Source organism: Lepidochelys kempii, chromosome 21 (assembly GCF_965140285.1).
Source record: "Lepidochelys kempii isolate rLepKem1 chromosome 21, rLepKem1.hap1, whole genome shotgun sequence".
NCBI lineage: Eukaryota > Metazoa > Chordata > Testudines > Cheloniidae > Lepidochelys > Lepidochelys kempii.
This window is the reverse complement of record NC_136400.1, coordinates 6,716,711-6,728,955: the sequence shown is the minus strand read 5'-3', so window position 1 is coordinate 6,728,955 and position 12,245 is coordinate 6,716,711. Positions and strand designations below refer to the sequence as shown.

Here is a 12,245-nt window from a genome sequence, read left to right as displayed (position 1 = left end):
CACACCTACTTGTGCAGTCTCTTGTGTCTATTGAATAACATATACCTGGGTGAAGCGAGTGTGCTATAAATATTAATAATCCTGTCAATGAATAATGAGTGTTTCTGTAAAACTCTCCACGTGGCAGTGTGCCATTCGTAGGCTGTCAGATCATGTCCAGCCTCCCTCACATTCCAACAGTCACGGTATTAGGTCCACCAACTGTGCAAAATAGACTGATGTCGCTGCTCCTGTGGGAGGCAGATTGGTCAGGGGAGTGGTAGTGAGGCTACTGACACCATTGACCTCACAAGTCCCTAGTTCAAACCCACCTCGTGTCAGCAGCTAGACTGTAAGTTTCCCTCCTCTGTGTTTTGGTGGCTTGTGTAAAATGAGTGGATGGAAAGGGTGCTGATTGGAAAATGCGGGGAGGAAAATGCAGGGAAAATGGCAGAGAAGCCAGAGAGACTGACCTCCGTTCTGTAGTAGGTCGGTTCCTCCTGGATCCCACTTGTAAGGGGGATTGTGTCCCTGCTGCAGCCCGTAGATGAATAGTCTCCAGGACTTGCCACCGGTTTAAAATTCACCCACCATTTTCCTGTCCAACTCCAATCAGACGACCATGATGTTCTTTATTCTGGGAGACGATGACAAACTATTTCTCTGCTCCGTGGATGGTGACTGCACTGTTCCAAAACTCCCTGTCGAGTGACAGCTGTCTCTCTAGGACCGCCTACTGATGGAGAGATGTATATGGCATGTGTTGTAGTGATTATTATGGTACATATCAAAAAGTGGAAACCCACTGAACTTCCCTGAGATAAGAGTTGTGTTTGTGACTGTCCTGTACGTAAACACGTACCGGGTGTGTGAGAGAGACATGCTAGTTATGTCACAGGAACACCTATCCATGGGATTCTTTCGTCGACCTAGCAGTATGTACACTGGGGCTTAGATTGGCTTAGCCACATCGCATGGGGAGCGAAATTTTTCACAGCCCTGAGCAATGTAGTTAGGTCGACTTAATGTTATAATGTAGACCACGCCTCAGAGATAGTCCCTCCCCCAAAAAGTTTAAAATCTAAATAGACAAAGGCGGTGTCATTTTCCCATTGGGAAACTGAGGCACAGAGAGGTTAACAGACTTGCTGACGGTCACACAGAGAGTCTGTGGTAGGAACTCAACCCAGGTCTCCCGAGTCTCCATCCAGTGCCTTAACCGCAAGACTACCCTTGCCGTGGTTGTGTCTATGATAGTGTGTCTCTCAGTATAACTTGAAAGAGTGACCATTGCAAATAGGAAATGTCTCTTTCCTGGTTGGTTTGAAAAGTATCTGTGATCAAGGAATGGCATTCTACTGAAGATCAGATATGTAGGAATTGACTTTTAGCACAAGGAAGGGGCTGCCTACTTGATGTGATCCTAGGGTAGGTGTCTTTGATGAAAGCGGCATCACTGCATTAAAAAAAAAAAAACTCATGTTTAAATTCAGACTTAACTGCTCAAATACCAGGCTGACGGGTGAGGAAGGGACAGATGGACAGAATGATCATGGAATCGTAGCGATAGGAGCAGTGGAGGGCAATATTTCAAGCCACAGTCATTTTGCAGAAGAAGACACTTAGCGCAGTGATGAAGTTAATAGCTTGCGTCATAGTTCCATGGAAGGAGAAAGCAGGTATCATTTGTTTCTTTTAAGCAACCAGTCAGTTGTGGTTTCTCTGTGATTGATTGGCTGCCTGGCTGCTCTCCCCTGCAGATAGCAATAAACATTGTGTATCTAGAACTGCTACCTGCCTTGATTTATCTCCCCCCAAAGCTCATACTGCCCAGCCTCCTTGATGTGACCTTCAGCCGCAGGGCTAATCTTTCCTCGGGAAGGATATTTCCTGCTGATGTTCTTCCCTTTTCTTTGCAGTCGGACATTGGATTTGGGAAGCTGGAAACCTATGTTAAATTGGAAAAACTGGGGGAGGTAAGGAGAACGTGAAATCAACTCAACATTGTAGATGAAGTTAAGAACAGAGCCCAAGCTGCAAAGGACAGACCCACAGCCAAACTTCCTCAGCATATGGGAGTTTGGTCCTGGCCCAGTGTGAGTTAAAAGTAACAAGAAATACTCAAACGTAGCACTTGCAGAGTTCTTTTGGGCCCAGTCGAAAGACCATTGAAGCTGACAGGAATCTTGAAGTTGACTTTCAGGGACTTTGGATCAGGCTTTTTATCTTCAAAGCAATTTACAAACACTCTGTACAACCCTGCCCCGCCCCCTGTCTTGGGTAGTTAAGTGGTGTTCTCATTTTACAGTGGCAGAGAGGTTAAGTGATTTGCCTAAGGCTACAGAGGGAATCAGTGTAGAACTCAGATGTTCATGCTACCCAGGATTGTTCTCGCGCCAGTAGATCATTCCCACCCTCTCAAACTAAACTCTTAAAGGGCCATTTTCAAAGAATGGTGCCTAAGATGCACCCACAAAGCCCTTGGTTAAACAGGCAAAAGGTTATCTGGTTGCTTAGATGGCTACTCTAAATGCAGGATTGTATTTTCCATGCTGACAAATTAAGAGGTTGCCTTCTGAGCTCCAGCCTTGAAAATCTGGCCTTCAAGGTTTAAGCCCAAAACATAGACTCCCCTCCCAAAACTCTGGGTTTACAAAAGGTGTTAAATTGTGCAAGGTAATACTATATTTACAGGAGGGGAAATTACCACCTGATCCACTGGGTTACCAAAGTATGACATTGAGTCCTATGAATATCTTACTGTATGTAACAATCCTGACCACCTTTCGTCAGCCAGGATCGACAGCATAGGTCTCTCCCACTTGAGTTAAAGGAGCAGCTCCATTAGATGGTAGCAGTAGTAGGTTATTACGTTCTACGTTAACCAGCCACTGGAGAGGGATTTAGCCAGTGTGCACAGTTGCATTGCTACCAATGTCACCAGTGGTTGTAAAATTATCCTGCCCTTGTTTTTCAATCCCTTCCATCCAAAGATAAAAGGCTCCCATGGACATTGGTTTGTGGTACATGCAGGGTGTCAGGTGCTCCCCTTAGCAGCCCTGCTCACATGCCATCCAAGTGTGAGTTCATGAGCTGCATTTCTCTGTCCCTTTCCCACAGGGCACCTATGCCACTGTCTTCAAGGGGCGCAGCAAGCTAACTGGGAACCTGGTCGCTCTGAAGGAGATCCGCCTGGAGCATGAAGAAGGAGCACCCTGCACAGCTATAAGGGAGGGTAAGGGGCAGTAGATGCTTTTTGTGCTAAAAGGCAACACACACAGAGATGGACCACAGTTCTGGAACTCGTGAGTATAAAGGGTAGCAATTTATATCTGCTTACCAGATGGCGCTGCCTCAGTGCATGGGGCTAAACTTGATGCCTTCTCAAGATCCCTTCCAACCTGACATTTCTATGATTCAAATGAGCCCATAATTAAGGCTATGTTTTAGTCACAGGTGTTTTTAGTAAAAGTCCTGGACAGGTCATGAGCAGTAAACAAAAATTCACAGCCTGTGACCTGTCCATAACTTGTACTATATACCCCTGACTAAATATTGAGCAAAGGGGCTGCAGGTGGTCTGGGGGGTGGTCTGGGGACGCCCCTGGTGCTGGGGGTGGTCCCGGTGGTGGCACGCGGTCCAGGACCCCCGCTGGTCCTGGGAATGGGGGCCGGGCGGTCTCACCCTGCTGGTGCTCGGGCAGGGAGGGTTGGCAGGGCTGGCAGGCTCCCTACCCAACTCCATGTGTCCCTGCAGCTCCAGTGGGAGGGAATGCCAGGGGGCTCCACGCGCTGCCCCTGCCATGAGCTCCTGCTCCACAGCTCCCATTGGTTGGGAACTGCAGCCAATGGGAGCTGCAGGGGCAGTGCCTGCAAGCAAGGACAGCACGCAGAGCCCCCTGGCCCCTCCACCTAGGTCAGGAGCTGCTGGGACATGCCGGCCGCTTCCGGAGAGCCCCCCATGACTGTGTGAAAAGGAGAACGCTGCCTGCAATAGAAAGTTAGTAGCAAATCAGACTTCCCTTAGGGCTTGATGGGCAGCTCAGCCAGCCAATCCAAACCCACTCAGTCCTGAAGGACTGACTCTTCCATCTGCAAAACACTGACCCGGTCCAGGAGGAACAGATGTTGGGACCCATCAGCCCTGCCTGGGCAGGTTGCCACCCCTCATGACAAAGTTTGCCGCCAATGGGTCCTCATGGCTAACGCTATCTTCTTCTTGCCTTGCAGTTTCCCTGCTGAAGAACCTGAAACATGCAAACATTGTGACCCTCCATGATTTCATCCACACGGAGCGCTCCCTCACCCTTGTCTTTGAGTACCTGGTGAGTCCATGGGCTGCTTGCCTGGGCACTTGGTCTTGTGCTGGGGCAGTCTGGACACCCAGCTTTTCTCCTGCTGAGGGAGGGGTGGGGGCTCCTTCCAGACACAGGAATGGTTCATGGAATGATGAGAACTGCTGGTTGCAACAAAAGAGAAAAAATAGCAGAGAGAATCACGGGGAACAACATTTTTTTGTTTTTCAAAATTCTGAAAATTTCCAGACTTCGAGAATTCCCTGACCTGCTTTGTAATAGGTCAAAAAAGGGAACATTTCACAGTAATTTCATCAGCTATTTCCCTGATTTTTTTTACATTACTATCTGTTTATTTAGAAGTATATAGAAGGGTTTATAAATCCTTGCCATGTAAATATCAGATACAAAACAATCAACATTACAACAATGAGATTTTGTTTAAAGAGACATTATGCAGGAATATAAACATCAGATCGCCCTGTGTACCAACCAGGGAGTTACCACATTGCAGAGTGAGCATCATTACAACACCCACACAATATTAACATTTGATAGATAGGCCTGGTCTCTTCAATATGTGCAGTCAGAGATTTCACTCAGTTTTTTTTAATTAACAAAATATTTATTCACTTCTAATAACAATTGTCTGCTCTGAGCTCCTGTGTAACGTGGGCCATAGAATTTCACCCAGAGATTGCTGTATCAAGCCTGTTCACTTGTATAGGAAATGAGGGAGGCAAAGTTTTCCTAGCCCTCCATCTCCACCCATTCCCCCTAGCCACTTGGGGGAGGGTTTGGGATGATCGTAATGGTTCTTTCTGACCATAACCTCTGTAAATCTGTGAAAAAGGTTTCAGGGCGTGTTAAAATTATCTGTGAGATTTAGCCACCCAGCCCTTGTTAAACCTCACTTACCAGGCTCAGCTTGACCATCGCCATGTGTTGTCAGTAACTTGCTGGGCACATGGTTATTCATGGTCACTTAGAAGGTTCCTTCGGGATGTGCTTGTTGTTGCAGGACAGTGACCTAAAGCAATATCTGGATAACTGCGGGAACCTGATGAATATGCACAACGTGAAGGTACGAGACCACTATCTTGTGGAAGGGGTTTACAAACTCTCAGGGGATGCTCTATGGTGGCCATGTTGAAGACCCAGGGAACTGAAGCAAGCCGCATTGCAGTCGTTGAGGACTCAGACATTCACACTCAGATTATTCAGACGATCCAGTGTGCATTATCATGTTCTTCTCAACAGTGAATTAATCTGCCATCGCACTGCCCATTCACTTAGCATTGTTAGACCCTCTGAAGTTCCTCACCATTTTCTCTGGCCTGGACTAACCTGAATAAGTTGGTGTCATCTGTAAACGCTGTTCATCCCCTTTCCTCAACCATTAATCAGTAGTTTTACTAGTTGTCTGTATTACCGTTCATCCGAGGGCGATTTCATTTCCTTCCTAGCATCTTACTGCAGGACCTTGTCAACGGATTTTAGAAAGTTCCCGAGACAGACACTCCGCCCCTTGTCCAGTTCCTAGCAGAGTGGGGTGTTTGGTGTTAGTCTGGTGGCAAATGAGGAAACTGACTTAATTAAGGACAGAATGCAGCTACACTGGGGGGAGGGAGGGCACACTTCATAACTTCTGGAGACCGAGCTGACTGAACACCCCAAGAGCTCCTTGCATCCCTCCAGTCCCCTCTATTTCAGGGCCTCCCTGCATCTACTCCTTCATCTCCCCCCACCAGGAGTTCTGTGTGCCCCACATGTCCCCTCCACCATACCAGAGTTCCCCATTCTTCCCCCCACCCATGTTATGGACTCTGTCTGCGCCCCTTCCTCACATTCCCACCTCAGGGCTCTGTGTATCCCCCACCATATCAGGTCCCCTGGTTTCCCTCCTCCCACCAGGAAAGGTGTGGGCCTCCCATTCCTCACCACCATTGAATTTTGTCTGGGAGGGAAGTTATTCAGGATGTCAGCATGTTAGACTGTCTTGGGAGGATGAGCAGGGCTATTGTTATGCTGGGCAGCAACAGGAGGGGCCATCAATTCAGTTATTTAATCTGTAAACAATTGCAGAGGTGCTTGAAGCTGTGGCCGCGCTAAACAGATGTCCGGGTTGCTGTGCATCCCTCATTTCCCCCCTTCCAGTTTTCCCTAAAATCGGTAAAGTTCTGCCCCTGGATGCCTAGAACATTCCCTGAACGTTTGGAATTGGTTGCATGTGGCAGAGGGAAGTTCCAGACAAACACAGAAATACCATCAATAATAATGATCATAATAATTATACCCAGCTCTTACCGAGTGCTTTTCATCAGTAGCTCTCAAAACGCTTTTCATCCAGTGGAGCGCCCGGTCTTTGCAAGCTCTGCCAATGAGTCAAAGAGAGAGAGGATCTCATGCTATGCTGCCAAAAAAAAAAAAAGGCCCTGGCCATGAGTCTCAGAGCTTGGGTGTGCAGACTTGGGTTCACGGGGCTCCTGCTACAGAGTTAAAAGCAGCCAGGTATCGGTTCTGGCTCGGGCTGGAGCGTGGGCTCCGAAGCCGGAGGAGGGGAGAGGCCGAGCCCCAGGCTGAGCCGGAACAGCTCTGAGGCTACTTTTAGCTCGTGTCTGAGTCTGTCGAGCCAGGCCCTGAGACTCATGGCCACGCAGTGGAGATGTATTCGTCGGGTCAGATTTGCATTGACACACTGAAGGCCAGACTGTGTAAAGAGGCCCTGGCTGTGTAGAGGGGCCTTACAGTGGACATGAATGTAATTTAAAAGTCAGTGTAATCTGCAGCCATGTTAAGGCCTCTGTACGCTGCCACATTGGTGTAAAGGGGCCTTAGCGTGGGTGTGAATCTGGCCCTTATTCTTGTGCTCCAGGCTGGAGACGCATCAGTGCTGGCTTTGCACATTGCTCCATCCAGGGGTGGCACCTGTACAAAGTCTGAAATCAATCCAGAGCTGTCCACTGTGATTTTTATTCCCTGTTACAGCTAGTGATCATTACTGTTACAGCTCGCATTTATATCCACACTGAAGGATCCCAAGCCCATTGCAGGTTCTGCTTGTCCCTGCTCCGTGCTGAACAACATGCCAAACCCTGCTTTCCCTCTGCTCTCACCCCTTCTGCTCCCCTCCCCCCAAGATTTTCCTGTTTCAGCTGCTCCGCGGCCTGTCCTACTGCCACAAGAGCAAGATCCTGCATCGAGACCTCAAACCGCAGAACCTGCTCATCAACGAAAGGGGAGAGCTAAAGCTGGCTGACTTCGGTGAGTAGGGCAGAGAGAGAACAGCACTGGCCTGGGTTGGACCAGGTTCGGGCTGTGCAGACAACAGCGGTTATGCAATCCCTGGAGCTGCAGAGCAGCATCGGGCAGGGGCAGCCCCAGCCACAAGCTTGCTTGCACTTCTCAAGCTGGTGCTTTGGTCACCTCTGTATGGAAACTGCTTGCTCACTTAGCTAGGTTTCAGCTTGGTGCCTGTCCTCTGAGGCGCACAGGTTAGGGGCCGGGCTTGGTCTGGGAATGCAGGGGGGCAGGACTCCTCTGGGAACACGGCTTCAGCACCTAATAGCTCCCATTTAAGCTCCTAAATGCAGTGGGCCAGATTGTCAGACGGGCAGCTCCAAATCTGTCTTGCTGCATTTAGGTGCCTAGATGGGAGCTGAATTGTTTTGCAAACCTGGCCGTGCAGCTCCCTGGGATGGGCGCACTGCTGCCGCAAAACACAACAGGAGCCGTCTTGCTAACATCCCTTTCGTCCCTAGGTCTAGCCAGAGCCAAATCAATCCCCACGAAAACATATTCCAACGAGGTGGTCACTCTGTGGTATCGGCCCCCCGATGTCCTGCTGGGATCGACTGTGTACTCCACACCCATCGATATGTGGTGAGCTGGCATCTGCATGCAGGGCGGGGTGGGACGGCTCCATCAGAGTCCCACATTAAGATTCCAAGCTCTCAGGGCAGGGGAATTCATTGTCCTCCGTGTGTCTGTACAGCACCGGGCACCCTGCTGCCCAGTTAAATAATGTTCAACAATAACACTGGGCTGCCGCCTGCTTCGGTTTCTGTGCCGTGTCCTGCATCTCGGAGGGCACAAGCTCTTTGGAGCAGGGGCGCTGTGTCACGTGAACACGTGCGGCGCTGTGTGCATGGTTAGCTGTAATAATAGTGTGGTAGCTCTGGGTACTGATGTCTCTTCCAAGGGAACTGGTGGGAGACTCATCCAAGGGCTGGAACTGGAAGAAACCAGGCTACGTTGGACACAGGGCAGGGACGGACTAGGACGGCTTTCCCATCTCTAATTCCAGTGTCTCTGCTGCTCCTTTAGGGGTGTGGGCTGCATACACTACGAAATGGTCACAGGACGGCCCATGTTCCCAGGCTCCACTGTGAAAGAAGAGCTCCATTTAATCTTCAAGCTTCTTGGTGAGTCTTCTGCATTCTCCCTTGTCTCCACGAGAGGGGGGTGGCTGGCTAAGCAGAGAGGGAAAACTGTAACCTCCCTGGTGCTGCTAGGCTGGCCTTTAACTCCCATCCTGTAAATCTGGTAGGATTTATGAGAGCAGTGGTTCTCAACCAGGGTAGGCAGAGGTCTTCCAGGGGGTACATCAATTCATCTAAATATTTGCCAAGTTTTACAACAGGCTACATAAAAAGTGCTAGTGAAGTCAGCACACACTAACATTTCATGCAGACAATGACTTGTTTCTACTGCTCTATGTACTGCCCACTGAACTGTAAGTACAATATGTTAAAAATGAGAAAGTCAGCAATGTTTCAGATCCAATGTGCTGTGACACTTTTGTGTTTTTATGTCTGATTTTGTAAGCGAGTAGTTTTTAATTGAGGTGAAACTTGGGATACACAAGACAAATCAGACTGAAAGGGGTACAGTAGTCTGGAAAGGTTGCGAACCATTGTACTGGAGAATCAGATCCTTTCTATAAGGTTTTATAATCTTCTTGTAGAATTTGATAACAGAGAGAGAATTCTCTATTCAGTTCCAGAGGATGGTTCACACCACCTATAGAATAGCCATTGTTTTTTACTAGAGACAGTGGGGCTTTTCCACAGGGAGCTATTCTCTCTAGTGTCATCTAGTGTCGTTAAGAGCAACTTTCCATAGCCCATGCACAGGGTGATGTGTGTAAACCTGCCTTTCTCCCCCAGGCACCCCTACAGAAGACTCCTGGCCTGGAATCACATCCAACGAGGAGTTTAAGGGTTATCATTTCACCCGGTACCAAGCCCAGCCCTTGATAAATCATGCACCCAGGTATCTCCCTTGAGCAGAGACCCACACTTGCACTGTGGTTTCAGGCTATTCACAAATGGGAGACTAGGGCAATGAGTGTTGGGGTAGGGGCTGGACTGATAGCCCTGGATGTTAAGGATCTCCGCCAATCTCCAGAACAGGTGCGGGTGAAGCCAGCACCAGAGCAGGCCTCCTCCACTGTGCCCTGCTAATGTGCAAACAACTTGCCCTGGAAGGATGCCCCTCCAGGGGCTCGCAGATAAGTACCCATCTGCCGGGCTTATTCCATCCTTTCTGCTGAGACTGCCACCACACCAGATAGCAAGTGTGAATAATAGGGGGCTAATAGGGTCCTATACAAGACAAAGCTCCTAATATCGGGACGGTCCTGATAATACTGGGACGTCTGGTCACTCTATAAGGGGTGCCAATTAAGACTTGGAACCCCGCCCACCAGATGTGCAGGGCAAGGCACTGTCCCCCATTGTGCTCTCACCGCCCTGCAGTGAGATCCTGAGCAGTGTAGAGTCTCTGGGGTGTGGTTACAGTCTCCTTCTTTTCTCAGGCTGGACACAGAAGGGATCGACTTGCTGATGAGCCTCCTCCTGGTAAGTGGCCTGACCATCCAGCCAGACTGCAGGGGGATGTCTTGGGTGGACCTGCCACCATGGGGCTCCGGGGCTGCTGTCTTCCTTCCTGGCTACCTATCATCGTCCTTCTCTTCGTGGGGGCTGGGACATGGGGCCTGGCCAGCTGCAGCTGGGAACACTGCACACACAACAGCCGATCTGATGCTAACTTGGGATCAAGGCTTTTCATTGGGAAGCACACAGGGAGGGGCTTCTATCGGAGGAGCCAACTGGGATATGTCCTGCTACCGTCCGCCTTGACGAAGGCATGTTCGTGTCTGATCATGCGGCCTTTGGAGTCCTCTAGAGAGCTTCCTGGGCACTGGATCAGGCCCTCATGCCATAGAGCAGTGGCAAGGGGTTATGGATCCAACTAAGCCATTTCTCTGACCCTAACACCAAGGTCTCAGTAGAGCTTAGTACCAACCCACTCCCATTACTTCAACCCGCTAACTGCCCTGAGTTCACTCAGAAACTCTCATGAACTCTCCTCTGTGGCTGGACAAGCCCTTCTACCTTCTTCTCCTGGTTCATGTCCTCCTTGATCAGAGCCCTTGTCATTACCTTCCCTTTAGCTTTTAGAGACGAGCCCATTTGTCCCTGTATTTAAAGTCAGTGGAACTCCCGAACTCCAACCCAGCATCTCACCTGCATTATCTGGTCGCTCACCTTTTCTCTGCTGCCAAGTTCCTGGTTCCACTTTCCTGGATTTACCCAGAAACACAATGCTGCCCTGCAGCTGCTGCTGACCAGAAACGAATGCCATTTCCATCACGGCATTACTCCCCAATGCCCACGTAGGTGCCCCAGCATGGGATTTGGACACCCTACCTAGGGGCCCTGATTGAAAATTGGGGAGCTTGTCTCCACCTTCCCTTCCCTGTCTTCTCTTCTCCCACAGAACCTAACACGCAAACACACACACTCTATGTGGTGACACACACAGAGCACAGATAAACACCTGCACACACCCACACTGCCTATGTCATCGTTCACGCACACACTCAGAGCTTATGTCGCCCCACACGCCGTTTTCTGTGGTTTTTACAGTACGAAGCCAAATGCCGGATCTCCGCCGAAGAGGCCCTGCGACACCCTTACTTCAAGGCGCTGGGGGACCGAGTCCAGCTCCTCCCTGACAGTGAGCACACAGATTATCCTGTTGGGCTGTCCAAGGGCAGGACACAGCACTTCAGGGGCTGCCCAGCCAGTTGTTACATTTCTTACTGACACCCTTTGGGAAGTAGCACAGCCTCCCCCCGCCTGCCCATTGCTGAAAAACCCCGTGGTCTGAGTCGTGCGCCTCTGTGAAGTCCCCTCGTCGGTATTAAGCTAGATTCGGACACGTAATAATAACAATACTTAGTAGGTTCAGAGCACTTTACAAAGAAGGTCAGGATTGTTATCCCCTTTGTACAGATAGGGAAACCAAGGCACACAGAGAGGAAGTTTCTTGCCCAAGCAGGCCCGTGGCAGAACCAAGAAGAGGACCCAGGTCTCCTAGTTCCAGTCTAGTGCTTTGGCTATGCTGCACCCATGGGCACTGGGCCCAGCCAGGCTATGTATCTAGGCTCCCTCGTCCCCGCATTCGGGCTCAGTCCTGCACTAGGCAGGCAGGGAGCACGTCTCACATCAGGGCCCGGGGAAGGTGCTGAGGGGAGCTGGTAAAGAACCAGGTTTCATCAAAAATGAATTTTTTTGTGGAAAAAATCTCTGTTTTGACAGTGTTTTTCATTGTCTGAAAAAGTTTCTAAATGAAAAATGTCTGGTGGGGGAAGAGGATTTTTTAGTATTTTTGAAATTGTTCATGTTGCTAGTGTGAGGAACCTGCTTTTCCCCCTGACAAAACCAGGGAGAAGGTCAAGAAGAGCGTTCCTTTCAGAGTGTTAGAGACACTTTCAACCCTTTCTGACTCTTTTCCAACTGGCACAAGTTGGAAGACAGTCAGAAAGTGGGAGTTTCGCAGGTTTTCTCACTTCCTTTATTTCTGAAATGTTTCCCGTGGGAAAACTGTGGTTTCCTATGGGAAAACTTCAAATGAGCATTTTTCCTGTGAAAAATTCCCACAGGAAACATTCCCATTAGCTGCC

General features: G+C 49.5%; 1 protein-coding gene across 2 annotated transcripts in view; it reads left to right on the top strand.

Moving 5' to 3' along the window:
* CDK18 (cyclin dependent kinase 18) overlaps positions 1 to 12,245 on the top strand; it is a 68,190-nt gene that overhangs the window by 52,343 nt on the left and 3,602 nt on the right. For both annotated transcript variants that reach the window (XM_073319787.2, XM_073319786.2), the window contains 10 exons: positions 1,899 to 1,955; positions 3,100 to 3,214; positions 4,209 to 4,303; positions 5,295 to 5,357; positions 7,414 to 7,537; positions 8,035 to 8,155; positions 8,600 to 8,697; positions 9,442 to 9,547; positions 10,092 to 10,134; positions 11,206 to 11,296. In XM_073319787.2, coding sequence (XP_073175888.2) covers positions 1,899 to 1,955; positions 3,100 to 3,214; positions 4,209 to 4,303; positions 5,295 to 5,357; positions 7,414 to 7,537; positions 8,035 to 8,155; positions 8,600 to 8,697; positions 9,442 to 9,547; positions 10,092 to 10,134; positions 11,206 to 11,296 — 913 coding nt within the window. The remainder of the gene's footprint in view (positions 1 to 1,898; positions 1,956 to 3,099; positions 3,215 to 4,208; positions 4,304 to 5,294; positions 5,358 to 7,413; positions 7,538 to 8,034; positions 8,156 to 8,599; positions 8,698 to 9,441; positions 9,548 to 10,091; positions 10,135 to 11,205; positions 11,297 to 12,245) is intronic.